General features: G+C 66.5%; 1 protein-coding gene across 1 annotated transcript in view; it reads right to left on the reverse strand.

The window, feature by feature from the left end:
- Nucleotides 1-545: 545 nt before the first annotated feature.
- The window catches only part of LRP1 (LDL receptor related protein 1), an 82,435-nt gene continuing 60,387 nt past the window's right edge, over nt 546-22,593 (reverse strand). The window contains exons 46-89 of the mRNA XM_054718939.1: nt 22,367-22,495; nt 22,001-22,120; nt 21,706-21,819; nt 21,015-21,164; nt 20,815-20,937; nt 20,426-20,542; nt 20,200-20,328; nt 19,867-19,989; nt 19,632-19,772; nt 19,346-19,536; nt 17,906-18,089; nt 17,695-17,780; nt 17,449-17,568; nt 16,796-16,983; nt 16,449-16,654; nt 15,837-16,025; nt 15,224-15,372; nt 14,697-14,790; nt 14,497-14,613; nt 13,051-13,170; nt 12,578-12,700; nt 12,335-12,460; nt 11,832-11,948; nt 11,095-11,201; nt 10,876-11,008; nt 10,188-10,307; nt 9,972-10,094; nt 9,516-9,656; nt 9,288-9,422; nt 9,075-9,194; nt 7,879-8,147; nt 7,207-7,385; nt 6,631-6,737; nt 6,273-6,389; nt 5,670-5,846; nt 5,390-5,530; nt 5,118-5,291; nt 4,725-4,886; nt 4,200-4,374; nt 3,158-3,259; nt 2,946-3,010; nt 2,751-2,841; nt 2,514-2,658; nt 546-2,370 (exon numbers count right to left, since the gene is read on the reverse strand). Coding sequence (XP_054574914.1) covers nt 2,230-2,370; nt 2,514-2,658; nt 2,751-2,841; nt 2,946-3,010; nt 3,158-3,259; nt 4,200-4,374; nt 4,725-4,886; nt 5,118-5,291; nt 5,390-5,530; nt 5,670-5,846; nt 6,273-6,389; nt 6,631-6,737; nt 7,207-7,385; nt 7,879-8,147; nt 9,075-9,194; nt 9,288-9,422; nt 9,516-9,656; nt 9,972-10,094; nt 10,188-10,307; nt 10,876-11,008; nt 11,095-11,201; nt 11,832-11,948; nt 12,335-12,460; nt 12,578-12,700; nt 13,051-13,170; nt 14,497-14,613; nt 14,697-14,790; nt 15,224-15,372; nt 15,837-16,025; nt 16,449-16,654; nt 16,796-16,983; nt 17,449-17,568; nt 17,695-17,780; nt 17,906-18,089; nt 19,346-19,536; nt 19,632-19,772; nt 19,867-19,989; nt 20,200-20,328; nt 20,426-20,542; nt 20,815-20,937; nt 21,015-21,164; nt 21,706-21,819; nt 22,001-22,120; nt 22,367-22,495 — 6,080 coding nt within the window. The 3' untranslated portion in view covers nt 546-2,229. The remainder of the gene's footprint in view (nt 2,371-2,513; nt 2,659-2,750; nt 2,842-2,945; nt 3,011-3,157; nt 3,260-4,199; nt 4,375-4,724; nt 4,887-5,117; nt 5,292-5,389; nt 5,531-5,669; nt 5,847-6,272; nt 6,390-6,630; nt 6,738-7,206; nt 7,386-7,878; nt 8,148-9,074; nt 9,195-9,287; nt 9,423-9,515; nt 9,657-9,971; nt 10,095-10,187; nt 10,308-10,875; nt 11,009-11,094; nt 11,202-11,831; nt 11,949-12,334; nt 12,461-12,577; nt 12,701-13,050; nt 13,171-14,496; nt 14,614-14,696; nt 14,791-15,223; nt 15,373-15,836; nt 16,026-16,448; nt 16,655-16,795; nt 16,984-17,448; nt 17,569-17,694; nt 17,781-17,905; nt 18,090-19,345; nt 19,537-19,631; nt 19,773-19,866; nt 19,990-20,199; nt 20,329-20,425; nt 20,543-20,814; nt 20,938-21,014; nt 21,165-21,705; nt 21,820-22,000; nt 22,121-22,366; nt 22,496-22,593) is intronic.

Here is a 22,593-nt window from a genome sequence, read left to right on the forward strand (position 1 = left end):
GTCGCTTCCTCCTGCTAGACCCTCTCCTTGCTGTTCCTGGGGGGCAGAGAGAGGATGCTGACTGGAGGGGTGTGCCTTCCAAGCCGCAGCTGGGGGCCCTCTCGCTTTGCCCAGGATCTTGAGGCGACAGGCAGAGAATCAGTGGCTCCCCGGGGGCGCCAGATGTACGGCTGGCAGAGGGAGAGAGTGAGGGGGTGGGGCTGCTGGTGTGGTGGGGGAGCAGGCGGGGCGCAGGGGGAGCAGGCAGGCGCAGGGGGAGGGAGAGGAGCCGCTGGTGGAGGGTGGAGGGGGTGTGGCAGAATAGCCCCTGGGAAGAAAGGGAGAGGCAGGGCTGGGGTCCGCCCGCAGGTGCATAATTAGTGTTGGGGAGGGGGCTGTGCTGGGCTTCAGGATGAGCAGCGCTGCAGGAGTGCCTGCGCCACCTGGTGGACAGATGGGTGCACAAACCTCCCTCTCAAAGATCAAGGACTCCCCTTCTCAGCAGGATCCCTCTGCCCTTGGGCCCTTTGGGGAGACGGGGCAGTGGAAGATCTCAGAGGTGGCTTGGAGGCCGAGGTTGGAGGTGAAATCTCAGAGCTAAGAGGGAAGGGGAATGAAAGGCATGCTCCCCTTTGGGAGTTGGGTAAGGGGCCTTTGCAGCCACCCTAAGCTCATATTTCCTGTTGAGGGAAGAGTGAGACTCAGTGTAAAGCTGTGTGACCTGCAAGAGGTCCCCTTCTCGGGTCAGGGGTTGAAGTAGACCGGGGATCCCTTTGATTGTAGCTGTCCTTTCCTGTCCACCCTGGGATGTCTAAACTGATGGATAAACTAGGTCTGTAGGTGGCCCACGGGGCCTGGCAAACTGGTTTTCCCTGCTCTCCTTCACCCCAGGACCCCCTTCTCCTGAATCCAGGGGTCTACTCTTGGCATCTGATTAATTGGTCTCTATGACATGTGAGATGGTAGCGCTTTAAGAACAACTTCAGGCAGAGAGCTGTATGGGACCACCCTGAAGGATGAGCAATCCCCTCACAAACCTAGTGTGTTCATTTCTCGTGGTGGGACTTCTCACTGGGGGGTCATGTGGGTAGGCGTGGTGGTGGTGTCCCATAAAAGTGACAATGCAGAGAAACAGATCTTGGGGTTAGTATCCCAGAGCCAAGGGAAACAAGACCAAGAGAGGTTAAGTCACCTGCTCAAGGTCACACACAGGGGAGAAGCAGATCTTTCCTGTCAAGTCCAGTGTCACCCCCTTCTGCCACTGCCCAGGTGGAGGGAAAAGGGCACTCAGACTCTCGAGCCTGCCTCCAGCATGGCATGGAGCAGGGCTCCCTCTGGTGGCTGAAGCAAGAAAGCACAGCCCAGCTCCAAGAATCTCACACTCATAGGTAGACACAAGTGGGTTTTTTTTTCTTTTCTTTTTTTTTTCTTTTTTTGTTTTTACAGTTTTATTTATAACAATATCTGTTATTTAGTTGTAAAGGAATTCAGCAAAAATTATTAAAACGTTCCTGTCCCCAAAACGGGGCTGCCCGCTTGCCCTTCCTCTGTGTGCCCCACCTCCTCCTCAGGGGAGGGGAGTCTGGGGGACTGTTTACCAAAGTCTCCAGCCCTGGGAGCCATGTGGGGGCACTGGAGATGGGGTGCCTGTCTGGGAGGGGTACTGAGCGTGGCCATCTCAAGGTTGCCCCTAGAATGGGGACTGGGGCATGGGATGGACGCCCCAAGAACTAAAAACTCCATCCTTTCCTTCCTACCTCAGCCAGAGCCAAACCCTCCAGACAGGGGCAGCGAGGACTCTCCGCCCCAGAATCAGCCCTCAGGGAGCCGGGGGGGGGTAAAGGGGGGGCTACAGGGAAAGCCCTGACAAAGTGTCTTGACCAGGAAGGGGAGGCAGCACCACCAGCTCTCCCAGTGGAGGTGCATTTTGGTGGGAAGATGGGAGGTGGGGGTCCCTTATACCTGTAAGCCAAAGGAGCCCCCAGAGCCCTCCATGTCCCCCCTCCCTGAAGGCAGCATTGGGGGGGGGGTTGCTGAGGAGTGGGCAGGAAGGAGAAGAATGAAAAGAGATAATACTGTGCTCGCTCGCTCGCTTGCTCACTCACATATAAAAAGTAATTCCTTCATTTTTACATTTATACATCCCGGCGGGCCGGGCAGGGCTGGCTGGGCAGGAGGGGGCTGACGGAGGACTTCTCTGGCAGGGGCAGGAAGCTCTCTGGGGGAAGTCCGACGGGGCGGGGGCCGGGCCTACGCCAAAGGGTCCCCTATCTCATCCTCAGGGCCCCGGCCCAGGAGTTCTCTCTTCTCATCCGTGCTGGCCAAGGAGTGGCGGCTGCCGTGACCACCCATGTAGAGTGTGGCGTACACGGGGTTGGTGAAGTTGGTGGGCTGCAAGGTGACAGAAGGTTCAGGTGGGACTCCGAGGCTGGGCTCCCTGCCTTGGCCTCCCACCCCCCAAACACCCTTAGTCATCCCATCCGCAGCCTCTCATCCCTGCCCCAGAAGCCGTCTCCTCTGTCTTCCCAGCCCACCTTGTCAGGGTCCAGGGCGAAGTCAGCATCCAGCAGGCCTCCCACGTCATCAGGCTCCCCGCCCTCATACATCTTGTAGGTGGGGTTCCCGATCTCCACGTTCATGGCCCCGTTGGTCATCCGCTGGTGCTGGAAGCCCTTGGCCCTGGGGAGAGGCGGAAGCACAGGGGCAGGGGCTCTAGAGGTGGACGGCGAGGGTGGTCATGACTAGAATTTCCCAGACTCCCCAGAACTCACCCCCGGACTCGCCGCTTGTACCAGAATACCACTCCAGCTACCAGAAGCAGCAGTAGCAGCAACAGCAGGGGGATGAGGATGGAGGCCATGTCTAGAGGGGAGGAGACGGGAAACAGTCCAGAAGGCACAGGAAGCAAGTCCCCCCTCCCAGTTCCAGGTCCCGGCAGCCATGCCTCCCCACCCCCTGCCACCTACGTCCAGACTGCTGTTGGCTGACCACTTGCTCTTCACACCGGGGTCCTGCCATGTGGGGTGGGCACCTGCGGACAGGAGGGCAGAGCTGAGCAGGCACGACTTCGAGCCATGGCTGCCAGGGAGATGGAGAAGGGCCATGGGATCCTGATGGTCCCACTGAGATTTGGGGAAGGGGATGATCTGGGCCTCAGTGAGGCTCAGGCCCAACTCACTGGCACTCGGGCATCATTTTGCTGTTCATGGTGCAGGACCCGCCATTGCTGCAGTGGCCAGCGCAGGTCAGACAGCTGGGGGCCACCCGGCCATCCGAGCAGCTGCAAGAAGAAGTGAGATGCTGGGCAGGGCTGGTAGAGGGTGTCTGAGAGGCTGGGGCGGGGGCAGGGCAGGGCTGGGGCGGGGGCAGGGCAGGGCTGGTAGAGGGGTGTCTGAGAGACGGGCAGGGGCAGGGCAGGGCTGGTACAGGGTGTCTGAGAGGCTGGGGCAGGGGCAGGGCAGGGCTGGTAGAGGGGTGTCTGAGAGACGGGCAGGGGCAGGGCAGGGCTGGTACAGGGTGTCTGAGAGGCTGGGGCAGGGGCAGGGCTGGGCTGGTACAGGGTGTCTGAGAGGCTGGGGCAGGGGCAGGGCTGGGCTGGTAGAGGGGTGTCTGAGAGACGGGCAGGGGCAGGGCTGGGCTGGTACAGGGTGTCTGAGAGGCTGGGGCGGGGGCAGGGCAGGGCTGGTACAGGGTGTCTGAGAGGCTGGGGCAGGGGCAGGGCAGGGCTGGTACAGGGTGTCTGAGAGGCTGGGGCAGGGGCAGGGCTGGGCTGGTAGAGGGGTGTCTGAGAGGCTGGGGCAGGGCTGGGCAGGGCTGGTAGAGGGTGTCTGAGAGGCTGGGGCGGGGGCAGGGCAGGGCTGGTACAGGGTGTCTGAGAGGCTGGGGCGGGGGCAGGGCAGGGCTGGTAGAGGGGTGTCTGAGAGACGGGCAGGGGCAGGGCTGGGCTGGTACAGGGTGTCTGAGAGGCTGGGGCAGGGGCAGGGGCAGGGCAGGGCTGGTACAGGGTGTCTGAGAGGCTGGGGCAGGGGCAGGGCTGGGCTGGTAGAGGGGTGTCTGAGAGACGGGCAGGGGCAGGGCTGGGCTGGTACAGGGTGTCTGAGAGGCTGGGGCAGGGGCAGGGCTGGGCTGGTAGAGGGGTGTCTGAGAGACGGGCAGGGCAGGGCTGGGAGGAGCAGATGGGGCATAAAACTGGGACGGGCAGGGTCTAGCCAGGCACTCACTTGCAGGTGACGTCCCCACTCTGCTTGCTGACCGTGCAGGTTCCATCGAGACAGCGGCTGCACTTATTCACTTCACACCTGGGCCCCTCGAAGTGGGTGGTGCAGCGGCACTGCCGGGAGCCGTCAGCAGCCATCTGGCACGTGCCGAAGTTCTCACAGTAGCCAGAGCACTGCCCTGTGGGTTGGTGGGTGGACAGGAGATGCCTGAAGCCCCACCCTCATGAGGGTCTTCCATGCTGTATATGTGGGGGGAGCTGGACGCCCCAGGTCTGGGTGATGCCCACCTCAGAGGCTCCAGGGTACAAGGATGTCCTTGAGCATCCTGACAGGGCACTGACTAATCCTGATGCCAGAGGGCTCACTTGCTCAGAGGGCGTGCCCACACCCCCAGGGAGCACCAGCTACCTGGCCTGGCTGAGCTAGGAACGGCATTCCTCCCTGGAACTCACGCCTGTGGCTCCCATCCCGGGCTCTCGGGTCCCCCGCTCCCCTCGCCCGCCCCGGGGCCCAGGGTGGCTAACTCACGGTACTGGCAGCGGTCACCCAGGAAGCCAGGTAGGCATCGGCACTGGGGCTGGTTGCCCTGGTTGACCGTGCAGGTGCTGTTGTTGGCACAGTAGCCCGTGCACACCTGCTGGGTGCACCTGGGGCCCGTATAGCCGGTGGGGCAGCGGCACGTGGGCACGCCTGCGGAGAGGATGTGTGAGTGGGACTGTGGCCCACGGAACCCGGCCCCACTGCGGAGGAGCAGGGCTGCGAGGCTCTGGGCGGGAGGCAGCCAGCAGGGGGCGTGCGTGCGGTGCAGGAGGCAGAGGGGAAGGTAGGGCAGGGCCTGGGGATTTGCCTGAGGCGGCAGTGGGTTTGGGGTCTCGGGCCGAGGGGCTGGGAGCAGTCCCGCTGGGAAGGCGGAGGGCGTACCGGAGGGGGAGGCCGCGCAGGTGCCCCCATTTTGACAGTGCTCCCAGCACTGGTCCAGCTCGCACTTGTCCCCCGTGTAGCGGGGCTGGCAGCGGCACTTGGGCTGCCTCCGGGCGTTGAGGAAGCAGCTGCCGCCGTTGAAGCACTGCAGGTTACAGGTTCCCGGCCGAGGGGCTGCGGGGAGGACCACAGACAGAGCCAGGGAGGGCGGAACTCAGGGGCTGCGGGAGGAGGGCCTGGGCAGGGGCCGGGGCAGGGAGGGCCGAGCCTACCGTCCGGCGGGGGCGTTGGCGAGGGCACAGCCACGCAGGTGCCGTTGTCCAGGCGCTTCCCGTTGGGGCAGGTGCAGACGGGGCCGCTGGGGCTCAGCAGGCAGAGCCACTCGCACTTCTTGCGGTCACAGGGGTTGGTCACTGCAGGTGCGGGCCAGGGCGGGGGGAGGCTGAGCCCTGAGGACCCAGAACTCCCCTGCCCACCGGGAACCGAGGCCGCGGCGTGGAGACTCGATGCCCCCTGCCTTCCCCGCCCCCGCCTGGGCCTCCCCCCGCCCACCTTCAGGCTGCTTGTGCTGGTGGTACAGGACCACGTCCGAGGCATGGTTCAGGCCCCCCGTCAGGTTGATCAGGGGGCTCTGTCCAAACTTATGGATCTTGAAGACACGATTATTGATGTAGGTGACACCATAGATGTAATCCTCAAAGACATCGATGCTGAAGGGGTGACTCAGGCCTGGGGGAGGATGTGGAGGGGACTCAGGCCCTGGTCACACTCTCCAGGACACTGGCCTCGTGGTTCCCAGGCACCTCCAATCCAACATATCCCAAACCACGTGCCCCTTCCTCTCCTTCCTCCTGTGGCGACCTTTGGCACGAGGCCCATCACCCCTAGACTTCTGGGGCCAGGACTGACTTCTGCTGCCTCTCCCCACATTTGCGAAGTTCTTACTGCCACCTCCATGCAGCTCAATATTCATGGGTGTAATGAATGAATGGACAAGTGGGCCAGAGGGTCGGAGTGGGCCTTGGGCCTGCAGGGCTGGTGCAGGGTTGTCGGGAGCCGGGCCGGGGAGGACAGCAGGCACGGGGAGGCCGTGGGCTCAGTGGAGAGGACGAAGGCCCGAGGTGGGGGTGGCCGAGGCTGCTGTCAGACACCCACCTCGTTTGCTGTCAGCAGCCACGATGGGGTCAGTGCCGTTGAGCCGGATGCTGCCGATGACCGAGAGCTTGGCATCCGCCCAGTACAGCCGCTCATTGTGATAATCCACGGCCAGGCCTGGGGAGACGGCGCGGTGAGGCCCAGACTCCCCCGCCTCAGGCCGGGGAGAAGCAGAACTGTCTCCGTGTGGGGACCGCCCCACCCCGTTCCCACAACCACCACCCGTCGCTCCTTGGGAAAAGCTTCCAAACCCGCCTGCCCATCCGTGGGAGCCGTCCCCTCCCAGCTTTCGTGTGACTGCGGCGCCCCCGCCCCCGCCCGCCCCCCCCCGCCACGCCCTGCCCCCGCCGCCACAGACCTGTGGGCCACTGGATGTTGTCCTGTACCAGTGTCTCCCGCAGGGTCCCGTCCATCGCCGCCGTCTCAATCTTGGGGTGGTTCCCCCAATCCGACCAGTACATGGTGCTGGGGAGGGAGGAGGGGTGAGTACGGGTAGGACCTGGGGAGGCCGGCCAAGGGGGCCAGCAGGTTCCTGGCCTGGGCACAGGGCCTTCTGGGCCTTAGGAGGGCGCTCTATCTGCCTCCTCCAGAGAGAACCAGGGGAGCCAGGTCCCTGGCCAGGTTAAGACTCTTCTTCAAAAACCACAATGTGCTGATCCAGGTCCGCTGGGCGGGCAGAGCCGCCCCCGGGGGCCGAGGAGCAGCCCAGACCCGGGCCGCCCAGGACAGCAGCCACGTGGCAGTCAGGCCCCGGTCTGAGCAGGCCAGGCGGAAGTCCTGGGCACAGGCAGCAGGGGAGGGCCAGGCGGGGAGACCTGAGGCCCAGGAAGAGTCACACCCAGGCTGGTCTGGGCGGCAAAAGAGTGCACCTGGGGTGCTGGGGCCCCCCACCCTCCGGCCCAGCCCAGACGCGCCCCCCCAGAGCCCTGCCCACCCCCTCAGCGGGTCCACCACGATGGCGTGGGGCTCGTCAATCATGCCGGAGATGAGCGTCTTGCGGTTCTCGCCCTTCATTTGCGCCACCTCGATCACGTCTCGGCCGGAGTCCGTCCAGTACACGTTCCCGGCCACCCAGTCGATGGCGATGCCCCTTGGCATCTTGAGCCCTGAAATCTGAACGGGGGGATCACAGTGTCAGGGCTGCCACCTCTCGTCTTCCTGCCCATTATCCACGCCCCCCAACTCCGCCAGCCGTTCTCGGCCAAAAACTCATCCCAGACTGAGAGCTAATCCCCGGCTTTGAGCAGATTCAACAGATAATTACCTTTCGGGCCACCCTCAGCGCTCCCACGTATTTTGCTGGATTAGCTATCATTACGCTGCTTTATTGAGGAACAAAGTGAGGCCCAAAGAGGCCGAATAGGTTGGCCAAGATGGGCCCAGTGGGCGGCGTGGGGGCCGGGAGCTGGATGCGGCTCTAACTGCAGCCTGTGTGCCCAGTGCCCTCCCCGGGGGCTGCAGACTCGCTGCCCTGCCGCCTGCCGTCCGTGCCTCCGAGGTACCCTGACCGCCCCTCCCTTCAGTCACGCCCCTGCCCCTCACTGTCCTTGTCGAACTCTGCTCAGAAGCCGCGGCTCTTTGGGCCCCCCCCCGGGCTGGTGCTCACATTCAGGTGGGTGACACCCCGGTCAATCTCTCGCCGGTGACGGTTGGAAGTGGTGGGGGGTGCCGCGGGGGGCAGGCTGCGGTAGGAGATGGTGCCCGTGTGCCAGTTGGTCCAGTAGACGCGGCCGGCCTTGACGTGCACGTCCATGGCGTCGATGCGGACGCTCTCATCGCCCTGGAAGGCCTGCTCGTAAGCCGAGTGGGGGTGGCTGGGGAACAGGCTGCGGATCTCGTTGTCGTCGGCGATGTACAGGACCTGGTATTCGGAGCCTGGAGGGCAAGAGGCCAGAGGTTGGGTGTGGGGGAAGGCGGGGGCAGGAGTCCGGCCGGGGGTGCTGGGAGGGGTGTGCCCGAGACGTGCTCCTCACCCAGCCCAGCCCCTTGCACACTAACAACGTCTTCGCTCCTCATCAGTCTCCTGGTCAGAAGCCCCAGCCCTCGGAATGTCCTTCCTCCTCTCCTCCTCGAGCTTATCCAGGGGACCTGCCCCCCGGAGGCCCCTGCTCCCCCAGCCCCACGGGCCTCGGCTCCTCATGGCCTCTGGCTGTCATCACCAGGCTCTCTCCTACACACTGTCCGACGTGTGCTCACGGGTGCACACGCGTGTGGGCTTATGCGCACAGACATGGAGGGGGTAGGTATGCGTGCACATGGGAGTGCACTTGGGTGTGTGGGCGTGCTTCTGCACAGGTACAGGACACGCTGCAGGTGTGTGTCTAAGCTCCCGGGCGAGAACTTACGTGTTCAAAAACAAAAGGTAACGTGTGAGCCGATGGGTGTGTTAATGAACTCGGCGGGGGAATCCTTTCACAAGCTGTACGTGTATCAAATCATCACCTCGTACACATTAAATACCTGACAACTTTCCCGCTGACATCCCAATAAGCTGACAAAAGGGAAGCATGAAGGGGACACGCAGGGGGGGTCCATGTGACTGCAAGTGTGGCGATGTGCGTCCGTGCCCCCGGAAGTGGCGGGCGGGAGGCACGTGTGGGGTGTGTGTGCTCAGCCTTCCTCGATGAGCCGGCCCACACCGCGCCCCGTGTGGCGACCAGCACAGAGCGGCACCTGCAGCTCTGGGTTCCACACTTGGCAGGGGTGGACGGAGGGCAGCACCCCACCCCAGGTCCGCCCCATGTCTATCCCGGCGCTGCAAGCCCCGCCCCCGCGCCTTGGCCCCGCCCCGCGGCGCCGCACCTTCAGCCTTGCAGGTGTTGTGCGTCTTCATGAAGTTGCGCGCGCAGCTGCAGAGGTGGCTGCCCTTGGTGTTGTTGCAGAGCTGGGAGCAGGTGCCGAAGCGCAGGCACTCGTTGATGTCTGGGGTGACAGGGAGGGTCATGGAGAAACCCCATGTGGCTGCGGTTTCTGCCTCCCCCCCCCCCCCCCGCCCACCCCATCCCCCTTTCCTACCCTGGCATCCGGGCTGGCCCGGCACCGTGTGGAAGCCGGCGCGGCAGGCACAGTAGGCGGCTTTCTCGGTGCGCACGCAGCGTGCCTCATCCCCGCAGATGCTGGCGTTGGTGGCACAGCTGGTCAGCTTGGGGTCTGTGGGGGACAGAGAGTGGGTCCCCTCCCCGGAGCCGCCCCGGGCCCGGGCTTTAGCTCTCTGGCCCCAGCTGCCCCGCACGCCCCCCTCACCGATGCTGCAGTCCTCCTCGTCGGAGCCATCCCCACAGTCGTCGAACATGTTGCAGCGCAGCGAGGAGGAGAGGCAGCGCTGGTTCCGGCACAGAAACTCCTTCTTGTCTTTGCAGTGGGGGGTCTGAGCCGTGGGGGGCTCTGCGGAGAGCGGGGCTTCAGGTCCTGGGCATTCGCCACCCCGCCCCTTCCTCCCAGGAGCCATGGGTAAAGGGGGGACAAGCCCCGCCACTTGTCAAGCTTGCAGGAGAGGCTGGTTAGACATTGTCTCCACCTCCAGGCCTCGGGCATCAGGAAGCCGCCAGCGCCTCCCCGGGGGAGGGCCCCCACGCTCCCAGCCATGGAACCTCCCCTTCCAGTAAGTCCATTCCCTGCACACAGCTCCCACTTGGCCCAGCCCTCCTCCCCGTGCACCCCCACCCAGGCCCCAGCTCCTCCTCACTGGCCCTTGCTCACCACAGTCCTCCTCATCAGTCCCGTCCCCGCAGTTGTCGGTGCCGTCACACTGGCGGCCGATCCACAAGCAGACGCGGTCATTCTTGCAGCGGAAGGGCCGGTTCGGAGGGCACACAAACCGGGCTGCAGGAGACAGAGCCGGTCAGCCCTGGGCGAGCTGCTGGGCCCTGGCGGCCGGAGCCCCGCCCCGCCCCAGAGCCTCACAGCCTCACTCACCGCACTCCTCAGGGTTCTCGTCGGAGTTGTCCCCGCAGTCGTCCTCGCCGTCGCACTTCCACGCCAGGGGCTTGCACAGGGTGTTGTTGCACTGGAACTCGTCCAGCGGGCAGGTCCGCACTACAGGCCGGGGGCAGGGAGCCAACAACGGCTGAGCCCAGGCAGCCGGGGTCCAGGGACAGGACCCGGCCCAGACCCGCCCTCCACCGTGGAGGCCAAGCCACAGGCCGGCGGTGGGACAGCCGGAGGGGACTCAGGTGTAGTTTTCGACCAGTGGGGCAGCTGGGCAGAGCTGCCTCCTCTGCTATTTCGGGGAGAAAAGGCCTTTGGGAAGAGTGTCCAGGAGGGTCCAGAGAGCCCTCTCTGGTGGTGGCTGCAGGACACGGGCCCCCTCCAGGGCGAGGAGCACGGGGCTGGGAGTCGGGAGGCTGGGTTCCAGCCCGTCCTCAGCCCCCAGGGCAGAGCCAGGATGCCTGCCCTCCCTGCCGGGGTCTCACCGGCTTCACAGGCCCCTGTAGGCTGCGGAGCCCCCGCCTCATTTCCCGGGGAAGGAGAGTGAGCAGGGACTCTTGCCTTCTGGGAACGTATGGGCGAGGCCGGGATGGACACAGCCCGCCGTTTCTGCTGGATCCCAGCCCACCTGGCTCCTGGGCCAGGGCTGGTGTGGGTGGGGGTGGGCAGGGCTCACCGCCAGTGCCGCAGGCTTCCTCGTCGCTGCCGTCCATGCAGTCAGCGTCCGCGTCACAGCGCCAGCGCAGGGGGATGCAGTGCCCGCTCTTGCACTGGAACTGGTCCATGTCACAGCGGGGCGTGCAGTCCTTCTGTGGGCCGGGGAGCGGCATCCTGGTCAGACCTGGGTCCCCCGGCGGCCCTGCTCCGACCCCCCGCTCCCGGTTTCCCTGCCCACCTCATCCGAGCCATCCGCACAGTCGTGGTCCCCATCGCATTTCCAGCGCCCAGCGATGCAGCGGCCGTTGGCACAGGAAAACTCACTCTCCGAGCAGGGGCGAGGGGCTGGGGAAGGACGAGACAGGCCCCGGGAGGTGGGCATGGGCACCCAGCCCTCGAGGGCGCCGCCAGCCCTTGGCAGAGTAAGACCACCCATCGCTGTGTTCCTGAGGCCGCAGCTGACTGGCACGACGACCAAAAGGCTCAACCAATCCCGTGCAGCCACTGGCTGTCCTCAGGGGGCCAGCCGGGCGCAGAGGACACCCACTCACCCCTGGGGCGCACGCAGGAGGGCGGGCCCGGGTCCCTGGCCCTGCCCTCGGGACACACTGTGTGTGGGGAAGGGCGGGGAGGGACAACACCACTAGGACAAGCACCGGGGTTTAGGGAGCGGCCAGTCAAGGACGATGGGCTGAGGCACGGCACGGGGATGGGTGGGCTGTGGGCAGAGGCGGGGTGTGGCGGGAGCACAGCACATCGGCGACACCTACCTCTGTAACCCCGAGAGGACAGTGTGAAAATGGAGAGAAACATGAGATGAGGTGAAATGGCACAAACTCAAATACACAGCATGGAGCGGGGCAGGGGGGGCGGGGGGCTCCTGACCCCCAGCCCTGGAGGCAGCTGCCCTGGTGCAGCTGGGGCGGGCGTGCGGGCAGGGCGGGGCGCCTGCTGGGCGGTGGGGAGGGGACGTACTGCAGCTCTCCTCGTCGGAGTTGTCCCCACAGTCGTTGTCGTAGTCACACTGCCAGCGGCCGGGCACGCAGCGGTTGTTCTTGCAGCGGAACTGGTAGGGCTCACAGGTGCGCTCGTCTGGGGAGGCAGGTTGGGGGCCGTCAGGGGCAGCGTCTCGGGGCAGACGTCAGGGTCCACACAGGGTCCCACACGGGGGTGGGGGGGAGGAGTGGGCGCTCCAGCCCGAGACAGGTCAGCACGGGAGGCCGTTACGGGGCAGGAGGGACACGCGGGGGGGAGCTGCCTCAGGAGGGGTTAACGGGCCTCACGGGTTCCGCACAGGCGTGTGCTGAGGAGGTGCGGGGGCTCCAGGACAGGGAATCCGACAGGAGACGCAGGAGCCGGGGTGAGGCCGCTGGTGACCCCTGGGCAGGCAGCCCAGCTCTGCCCCACCCCATCGGAGGCCGGGGCCCACCCCCACCCGGCAGGATCCTTGCCCTTGGATCTGGGGCTGGGGAGCTCACCACACTCCTCCTTGGGCTCATCAGAGCCGTCCCCGCAGTCGTCCTCCCCGTCGCACTTCCAGCGCGCGGGGATGCAGCGGCCGGAGTCCTTGCAGCGGAACTCATCCACCCCGCAGGTCATCTGGGCTGCAAGGGGGGGGCGGGCGGTGAGGGGAGGCGACTCAGGAAGGTGCTGTGAGGGTGGGAGTGGGCACTGAGGGGGTCCCAGGGGGCTCCGGGCTCCCCAGGCGCCAGGCCACTCACTGCAGTTGGCAGGCTCGTCACTGCCGTCCACGCAGTCATTGTCCCGGTCGCACACCCAGACGCGGGGGATGCAGCGCTTGGTGATGGAGCACTGGAACTGGTTGGGGGCACAGGTCACCTCGGCTGTGGGGTGGGGGCAGAATGAGGGCTCGCCCTTGTGCCTCCCACCGCAGTTCCCGTCACCGCCGTCCGGCTGCCCAGCCCGCCCGTCCCTGCCTCCTGCCAGCACTCTCTTGGGGGGAAGGGACAGTCCATCTGCCTTTAGTGCTTTGTGCTCCTGGACCTGCCCATCCCTCCACCAAGCGCCATGACTTTAGGAGCAAACCAAACACCCCGTACAACGCACGCTGCCCTCTGTCAGCGTTCCTGGAGGGCAGCAGGCCCCGAGGAGCAGTTTTCAATGTGAATTGTGTTTTCCCACCACCCCCTTCCCTGCCACAGCGGGGGGTGGGGGAGGGAAGGGGGGCACTCACGGCAGTCCCTCTCGTCCTCCCCATCCCCGCAGTTGTCCTGCCCGTTGCAGCGGAAGATGCCAGGGATACAGCGGTTGGTGTTGGTGCACTTGAACTGACTGGGCAAGCAGACGTGGATGTCTGGGGGAGGGGAGGCGAGCGGGGTCATTCGTGTGGATGAGGCTCAGGGCCTGCCCTCAGAGCGCAGCACGGAACCCCCAGATCCCAGGGAGGCACAGGGGGGCGGAACCCCCAGATCCCAGGGAGGCACAGGGGGCGGAACCCCCAGATCCCAGGGAGGCACAGGGGCGGAACCCCCAGATCCCAGGAGGCACGGGGGCGGAACCCCCAGATCCCAGGAGGCATGGGGGCGGAACTCCCAGATCCCGGGAGGCACGGGGGCGGAACCCCCAGATCCCGGGAGGCACGGGGGGCGGAACCCCCAGATCCCAGGGAGGCACAGGGGGCGGAACCCCCAGATTCCAGGAGGCGGAACCCCCAGATTCCAGGAGGCACGGGGGCGGAACCCCCAGATCCCAGGAGGCACGGGGGGCGGAACCCCCAGATCCCAGGGAGGCATGGGGGCGGAACCCCCAGATCCCGGGAGGCACGGGGGGGCGGAACCCCCAGATCCCAGGGAGGCACGGGGACGGAACCCCCAGATCCCGGGAGGCACAGGGGGCGGAACCCCCAGATCCCAGGGAGGCACAGGGGGGCGGAACCCCCAGATCCCAGGGAGGCACAGGGGGCGGAACCCCCAGATCCCAGGGAGGCACAGGGGCGGAACCCCCAGATCCCAGGAGGCACGGGGGCGGAACCCCCAGATCCCAGGAGGCATGGGGCGGGCGGAACCCCCAGATCCCGGGAGGCACGGGGGCGGAACCCCCAGATCTCGGGAGGCACGGGAGGGGGCGGAACCCCCAGATCCCAGGGAGGCATGCGGCGGAACCCCCAGATCCCGGGAGGCACGGGGGCGGAACCCCCAGATCCCAGGAGGCACGGGGGCGGAACCCCCAGATCCCAGGAGGCACGGGGGTGGAACCCCCAGATCCCAGGAGGCACGGGGGGCGGAACCCCCAGATCCCAGGGAGGCATGGCGGCGGAACCCCCAGATCCCGGGAGGCACGGGGGCGGAACCCCAAGATCCCAGGAGGCACGGGGGGCGGAACCCCCAGATCCCGGGAGGCACGGGGGGCGGAACCCCCAGATCCCAGGAGGCACGGGGGGCGGAACCCCCAGATCCCAGGGAGGCACGGGGGCGGAACCCCCAGATCCCAGGGAGGCACAGGGGGGCGGAACCCCCAGATCCCAGGGAGGCACAGGGGGCGGAACCCCCAGATCCCAGGGAGGCACAGGGGCGGAACCCCCAGATCCCAGGAGGCACGGGGGCGGAACCCCCAGATCCCAGGAGGCATGGGGCGGGCGGAACCCCCAGATCCCGGGAGGCACGGGGCGGGCGGCCCTCACCGCAGTTGGCCTCGTCACTGTTGTCCTGGCAGTCGTTGTCGCCGTCGCAGATGAAGGCGGGGTTTGTGCAGATGCCGGTGGAGCACTGGAACTGTCCCGGGCGGCACTTGAACTCATCTGCGGGCGGGAGGCTCCGCATCAGGAGGGGGGGCCTGGGGGGGCTGCCCCCCCTGGGCCCCGGGCCACCCGCCGGCACTCACGGCAGTCCGGAGGCTCGTCCGAGTGGTCCCCGCAGTCGTCCTCCGTGTCACACTTCCACCAGAAGGGGATGCACTTGTCGTTCTTGCACACAAACTGGAGGGCAGGCGGGGCGAGAGGGGTTGGTGGGGGTCTGGGGGACTCGGGGGGTTTCTCTGAGGGGCTGGACGCCTCACAGGAGAAGCAGGGTCAGGGTATTTTGGGGGGAGGACGAGCTGGGTCGAAGGCTGGGATACGACGAGGGCAGGAAGGCCAGGTGAGGGGGTGTCTGTGTGGAGGGAGGGTCGGGGGTACTAGTGAGGGAGGGTCAGGGTTAGGGTGTGGGGGTGTTTGTGTGAGGTGACGGGAGTAAAAGTATTGCTGTGGGGAGACAAGAGGTAGGCAAGAAATGTGGGGGTGTTAGCGTGGGAAAACCAGATGCGTGAGGACATTAGAGAGGGTGTTGGGGTCCAAAGAAGGAGTGGGGGTACTGGTGTGGGGGCCGGGGATCAAGGCATCGCTGAATGGGGGTCCAGGGGGGCCGCCTCACCTGGCTTGCCGTGCAGTTGGACACACAGGTGCGCCCGTCGCTGCCCAGGTAGAAGTTGGTGGGACAGGCACACTTGTGGCCGCCCCCGGGGGACAGCAGGCACAGGTTGCTGCAGCCACCGTTGTTGACCTTGCAGGGGTGGTTGGGGACTGCCGGAGAACAAGGGGGTCAAGGGCGGCGACTGGGCCCAGGGGACGGCCCGCCCCTCCTGAGCCCCGGCCCCGGGCAGAGCAGAGCGGAGCCAGCCAATCCTGCTCTCCCAGGAGGGAGCTGAGGCCAGAGACGGGAGAGAGCCTCTCGCGGTGCCAGGATGAGGCCAGGCCTGCAGCCCACACCGCCTCCCCTGTGCCCTCCCTCAGCTATGGCCGCCGCCTTCGGGGTCCCTGCACCCAGGCCCGCCCTGCTTGACCGGCCTCAGGGCCTTGGGGCTGAGACTCCAGGGCGGGACCCAGGATGGGCTGAGCGGCGGAGAGCCGGGCCACGGCCTGTCTACAGCCTCTGGGATCTCCCGGTGCTGGAGAAGGGGTGGGCAGGAACCCCGGGGAGACGGGGAGGGTGCCGACCTGCGGGATGAGCTGGGCCCGTGCCGCTCACCCCCACCCGCCCGGCTCACCGTCGGGCTGGCGCAGGGCGTGGAAGACGTGCAGGTCCATGGGCCGGTGCAGCGTGCTGATGAGGAGCGTCTTGTTGGCGCCCGTGGTCTTGTGGGCTCGGTTGATGGACTTGGTCTCCCAGTCGGTCCAGTAGACGTAGTCCTCAAACAAGGTCAGCGCGAAGATGTGCGGGATGTCCTGGTTGAGCACTGCGGGCGGGGCAGCAACTCCGTGAGGCAGGCGCCAGCTCAGCCCGACGGGGCAGTGGCTTCCCAAGGCCGCACGGCTAGTACGTGGCAGCGCTGGAACCCCTGGGACCCCAACCCGGCCTGTCTGAGCCGGCTCCTGCACCCCAGCATCACATGGTCTCCTGTCAGGAAGGGGGGTGCTAGAGTACGCCAACCCCAGGCCCCCACGCCCGCCTGCCTCGGGGCGTCATCTGGAACCGCGCGGGGAAGGGGTCCTCAGGCCTAGGCCGGCCCCCGGGACGCACCCTGTGGGGCTGAGGCCGCCCCCCGGACCGTGCCCTCTGGCTTGTATGCCCACTCCTGCCCTGAGTCCTGATCCCGACAGCGTCAACCCCCAGCCCCATCAGGGCTGCTGTGCCCGGGCAGCCTCGCGGGCAGACTGACCAACGTGGCGATTGGAGCCGTCCAGGCTGGCAAACTCAATGTAGTCCTCCCGAGCGTCGGCCCAGTAGATGCGCTCGGTGACGTAGTCCAGGGTCAGGCCGTTGGGCCACGTGATCTTGGTGTCCACGATGACGCTGCGGCCAGACCCGTCCATGCCGATCCGGCCGATGAGCGAGTGGTCCCCCCAGTCTGTCCAGTACAGGTACCTGGCAGGAGGGCGGGCAGTGAGCCCGAGAGATCCAGCGGCCGGTCCCTCCCGCTCCCACCTGCATGCGGGGAGGCGGGGCCTGGCCGCCTGCCGCCTGCTTTCCCCGGCTCCCGGCTCCCGCCACTCCTCGCTCCCTTACCCGTTCTGCACATCCACCACCAGAGCCCTGGGCTCCCGGAGGCCGGAGCTGACCAGCACCGTCCGGTAGGCCCCGTTGAGCTTGGACACCTCGATGGTGTCCCGGCCTTTGTCGCACCAGTACAGGTTGCCGCCCACCCAGTCCACGGCCAGCCCGTCGGGGTTGCTGAGGCCGGTCCGGTGCAGCACCTTCGGAGGAGGAGGGAAGAGCCTGAGCGCCCTGGGTGGCCCCTCAGCCTCAGCTTCCCCGCATGGACTGGGGAGCGTGGCTGTGAGGCCACGGGAAAGCCCGGCCTGGGGTCTGGGGCAGCGAGGCGGAGGGAAGGGGTCTCGAAATGAGAGACCACTCACGCCCCCAACGGCACGTGCCCGGGAGCACAGGCGCCAGGGAGGTCAGACACCAGGGGGACTCACTGAGGATCAGGCAAAGACCAAGAGGAATCTCCCAGACCTTCCGCTGGGCGTAGTGGAGGGGGAGAGGCAAGGACAAGCGGCCACACAGGCCTCAGCGGGAAGCGGGAAGGAAATCTCTGTGGTAGGTGGGTGGGAGAAGGGGAGGCGGCCTTGGAGTGAAGAGCGCCCCCCGGGGAGGGGCACTGGGGGGCTGGATCTCCGCGCCCCGTATGGCAGCTGGGCACGGGCTCCCGGCCGCACCTGCACGTCGCTCCCGTTGAGGTGCATCCTTCGGATCATGCTGCCCTGGGTCGTCACATCCGTCCAGTAAATCATCTGCTCGCGGTAGTCAAAGTCCAAGGCGACGGCGTTGTTCAGGCCCTGCGTGGGGGGACAGGGCGGACTGTAGCCGGGAGGGGGTGCTGGAGAAGCCAGGGAGCGGATGACCGCGGCCGCGCGGGAGGACAGGGGCTCTGGGCCGGGCCGGGGCGGAGGCCGGGCTGGCACCTGCTTGAGCAGCGTGTAGTTGGAGCCGTCCAGGTTGAGCTTGCGCAGGTAGTACCGGTTGGCGAAGATCAGAAATGGCTCCTCATCTGGAGACAGGGGAGCCTGGCTCAGCGGCGAGCCGGGGCACGGTCTAGCGCCCCCGGTCCCGGGCCGTCCTGAGCTCACTGTCCCACCCCTCCCTCCACAGCACCCAGCCGCCCGGCCGGCTCACCGGTCACAGCCTTGCAGCTGTGGGGGTCGCCGCTGCGGGGGGCATAGCCCTCCACGCACAGACACTTGTAGCTGCCGTGGGTGTTGATGCAGAGCTGGCTGCAGGGGAAGGTGGTGCTGCACTCGTCCACATCAGCGCACGTGCGGCCGTCATCCTTCAGCCGGAAGCCGGGGCGGCAGCGGCACTGCGGGCACAGGGCGCCTTGGCTGGGGGCCGGGCAGGGGTCTGGGCCTCCCCGGGGCTGACGGCCCTTGTGGGGCTCCGGTCCCTCCACTAGGAAAACCCAGACTTCCCAGGGAGGCAGGCAGCACGCAGGTAGAGCCAACCGTGCCAGCGATCAGCCCTCACCCCCCAAAACCACTGGAGGAGCCCCCGACGCCAGGTGTCCACCTCCACAGGCAGTGCTCAGGCCTCATTGGCGTGGCCCTTGGGCGCCACTAGACAGAGCTGACCATGCTCCTCTCGAAGCTTTCCTCGCCTGTTCTCAGCCCCAGCTGCTCAGCCCGCTCCCCACACCTCCCAGCCCTCGGGGGCCAAGCACAGGGCTCAGGCCTGGGGCTTCTTTTCTGTCTGTGCTCGCTCCCTTGGGAATCGGATCCAGACTCATGGACTTAAATGCCATCTCCATGGTGATCACTCCCAGTTTCGCTCTCCTGTCCAGCTTCTCTCTCGAATTGCACCCTGGACATCGTCCACTTGACACCCACATGCCCCCTGCCCTCTCAGCCTTTCTCACGTGGGCCAGCACAGCCTGCTGGCCCGACCTCCCACACGATGCGGAACCCACCCCGCAGCGCTCACTGCTTGGTCACTGCTGAGTCCCCACTGCCCAGCATGCCGCCGGGCAGAGGAGGTGCTGCAGGAGCCCTCCTGGATGAATGAATGGATGAGTGAATGAATGGGGTGGAGAAAGAGCCTTCCTGGATGAATGAATGAATGAGTGAATGGATGAATGGGGTGGAGAAAGAGCCCTCCTGGATGAATGAATGGATGAATGAGTGAATGAGTGAATGGGGGTGGAGAAAAAGTCCTCCTGGGAGAATGAATGGAGTGAATGAATGGGGGTAGAGAAAGAGTCCTCCTGGATGAATGAATGAATGGATGAATGGGGTGGAGAAAGAGCCCTCCTGTGTGAATGAATGAATGAATGAATGGATGAATGGGGTGGAGAAAGAGCCCTCCTGGATGAATGAATGGATGAATGGGGTGGAGAAAGAGCCTTCCTGGATGAATGAATGAATGAATGAATGAGTGAATGAATGGGGTGGAGAAAGAGCCCTCCTGTGTGAATGAATGAATGAATGAATGGATGAATGGGGTGGAGAAAGAGCCCTCCTGGGTGAATGAATGAAGAATGGGGTGGAGAAAGAGTGCCCGTCTGGCTCCCGGGGGGGTGTGGAAGCTCCCCCTCTCCCCCCCGCCCCCCGGGGCGGGGCACACCTTGAAGCCAATCTTGAGGTCCTCGCACTCCTGGCTGCAGCCGCTGAGCTTCCGGCTGAGACACTCGTTGACGTGGCAGCCCCGCTCGTCGGAGCCGTCGCCGCAGTCGTCCTGGCCGTTGCAGAGCAGCGCCTCGGCCACGCAGCGCCCGCTGCTGCACAGGAACTGCGAGGAGGCGTAGCACTTGTGCTCTGGGGGCGGGGGCAGAGGCCAGGTCAGTGGGGTCCCGGAACGGTGTGGGGGGCGGTGGGGGAGCGGGCGGTGGGGGAGCCGGCGTCGGGCCCACCTGGGCTGGTGCAGTGCGGGTTCACGGGGGCCTCGTCGCTCTGGTCGTGGCAGTCGTTCTCTCCGTCGCACTCCCACTGGCGGGAGCTCAGGCAGCGCCCGTTGGCGCAGCGGAACTCGTTGGGGCCGCAGGTCGGGTACTCTGGGGGCGGAGGGGGAGGCGGTTGGCCTGGGCACAGTCCGTCACGGGCGGGCAGGGTCTGCTCCCCACACGGCCCCGGGCTCACCGCACTCACCACACTCGGGGGACTCGTCGGAGCCGTCGGCGCAGTCGCGGTCGTGGTCGCACACGAAGTGCTTGGGGATGCACTGGCGGTTCTGGCACATGAACTCGCGGTCGTCACAGGTGCTGTTGTACACTGTGGACGGAGGCGGCATGCCCCTCAGCCCCCGACCCCATGCCGACCGTCACCCCAGGCCTTCCAGGTGGAAGGGGTCCGGGCGCCCGAGCTGGAGACAGGGCTCTGCCACTGACCCTGAGTGACCCCTGCTGCAGCACCTCCTCTTCTGGACCTGTTTCCCCTGGGGCTACTTGCTGCCCACCCCACTCCTCACCCCCCGCCACTCACGGCAGCCGGCTGCCACGCTCTCGTCGGCGCCGTCGGCACAGTCCTTGTCGCCATCACAGAGCCAGCGCTCGGGGACACACACGTGGGTGCCCGGGCAGGAGAAGGAGCTGGGGCCACACGTCTTGCCCTCTGTGGAGGGAACAGGGAGCCGCTGGGACCAGGAGCAGGCAGAGCAGGGCGTGTGTGGATGGGTGGGGTGGGCACCCGTGGCCCCAGCCGCCCTCACCACAGTGAGCCGCCTCATCGGAGCCGTCCCCGCAGTCGTCACTGCCGTCGCACAGCCACTGCTTGGAGATGCAGCGATGGTTCTGGCACTCAAACTGGGCCTCCGAGCAGAACTTGTCTGGGGCAGTCAAAAGCCTCAGTTAGACGGGGGGCGGGGGAGGGGAGACCCAGGCACCCCTCTGTGGGGCTCAGCAGGAGCTGGAGAGGGGACCACCCTCTCTCCAGGTTCCGAGTGGGGGTTCTGCGTGAAGGCCCAGGTGCCTCCTCCCCGGAGGGCATTTCCGGAGGGAGCTGAGAGCAGGGCCTGGACTGGGTCTCAGGGGCTGTGGGAGCCCCGGCCCCGCAGGTGTTCGGGCTCCCGGCTTCGGGGACGGGGTGCGGGTCACTCACTGCAGTGGGTCTCGTCCTCGCCATGCTCACAGTCGTCCTCCTTGTCACACGTCCAGCTCATGGGGATGCAGCGCCCGCTGGGGCAGGCGAAGTAATTCAGGGGGCACCTGGGGCGCTTCACACCTGGGGGCGAGAAGGGCGTGAGGGTCCTGCGCTCCGCGAGCGCCCGCCGCCCGCCGCACACCTGCCCGCGTCGGGACCTGGGCAGTCTCGCTCGTCGCTGTAGTCCCCGCAGTCGTTGGCGCCATCGCACACCCAGCTGGGCGCGTAGCAGAGGGAGGTGTGCTCACAGGGCTGGAAGCGCACGCCCTTCACCCCCAGGCGGAAGTAGCTGCTGCAGTCGGTGGCGCCTGGTGGGGGCGGGGTGAGGGGTGACACCAGTTCTCTCCAAACAGCCCCCCCGCAAGGCAGCGCCAGGCCAGGCGGGCCTTTGCGTGTTTTGGAAAGTTGAACGGGTGTCCCTGAGGTGGGGTGCTGCCCACACCTTCCACTCACTGCCCCTCCCTGATTCCCAGGGAGCTCGAGCCTGGAGGCAGGGAGCAGGCCGGGAGTGGGGTGGGGGGGGCTGAGGCTGCCTGTGGGCCAGAGGGCACGCAGAGAGGAGCACTGGATGGGGGCGCACGGGAGGATGGGGGCGCACGGGAGAATGGGGGGGCACGGGAGGATGGGGGAGCACGGGAGGATGGGGGGGCACGGCAGGATGGGGGGCACGGGAGGATGGGGGGCACGGGAGGATGGGGGGCACGGGAGGATGGGGGGGCACGGCAGGATGGGGGAGCACGGGAGGATGGGGGAGCACGGGAGGATGGGGGAGCACGGGAGGATGGGGGGGCACGGGAGGATGGGGGGGCACGGCAGGAGCCAGGCCGGATCGGGAAGGGCACCACTCACTGCAGTTCATCTCGTCGGAGGCGTCGTCACAGTCCACGAACTGGTTGCAGCGGCTGGAGTTCCCGATGCAGGTGCCGTCCCGGCAGCGGAACTCGCCCGCACCGCAGGCCGTCTCTAGAACAGGGGCCACCGGTGCCATCAGGCGAGGTCCTCCCTGGGGGGCCAGGCCGGCCCAGGCCGGAGCCCTGGCCGCAGACTGCCCCGAACCAGACCCCGTGGGGCTGGGACCCAAAGCTTGGCAAGGTGAGGTGGGGCAGAGGCCGGGGTCCGCGGCCGGGCACGGCGTCCCACTCACTGTTGCAGGGAATCTCGTCGGAGCCGTCCCCGCAGTCGTCTGCCCCGTTGCACCACAGCATGTTGGACACGCAGCGCCCGTTGTTGCACTGGCGGAAAGTCTTCTTGCAGCGGCGCGAGTCTGCGGGCGGGGGGCGGGCAGCGGGTCAGCGGCAGCTACGGCAGAGGCCCTGCCTCTGCGTCTGCTCAGCTGCAGGCACTCGTTCCCTCGGCAAACGGCAGCCCTGCCACGGGCCCGCCGGGCACCGGCTTGGGTGGTTCTGCAAAACGCCTGCTGGGCCCTGGGGCTCTGGCTCCCTCACGCCCGCGCCCGCGGCCGGCGTGGAGCCGGGTGCCTGGCGGCCAGGGGCCTGGGGAGGCTCCTTACTGCAGTAGGACGGCTTCTCGTCGGACTTGTCCTTGCAGTGGGAGACACCATCGCACGTCAGGCTGAAGTGGATGCACTCGCCGTTGGCACACTCGAACTCGTCTTGTATTCGGCACGAGGAATTCACCGCTGGGGAGGGAGGCGGGAGCTTCGTGAGCCAGGCCCCGGCAGCATCCCTCCCCCCACCCGGCACGAAGGCGTCCTCAGTTTCCCCTCCGTGAAAGGCT

This window comes from Eptesicus fuscus, chromosome 7 (assembly GCF_027574615.1).
Source record: "Eptesicus fuscus isolate TK198812 chromosome 7, DD_ASM_mEF_20220401, whole genome shotgun sequence".
Taxonomy (NCBI): Eukaryota; Metazoa; Chordata; class Mammalia; order Chiroptera; family Vespertilionidae; genus Eptesicus; species Eptesicus fuscus.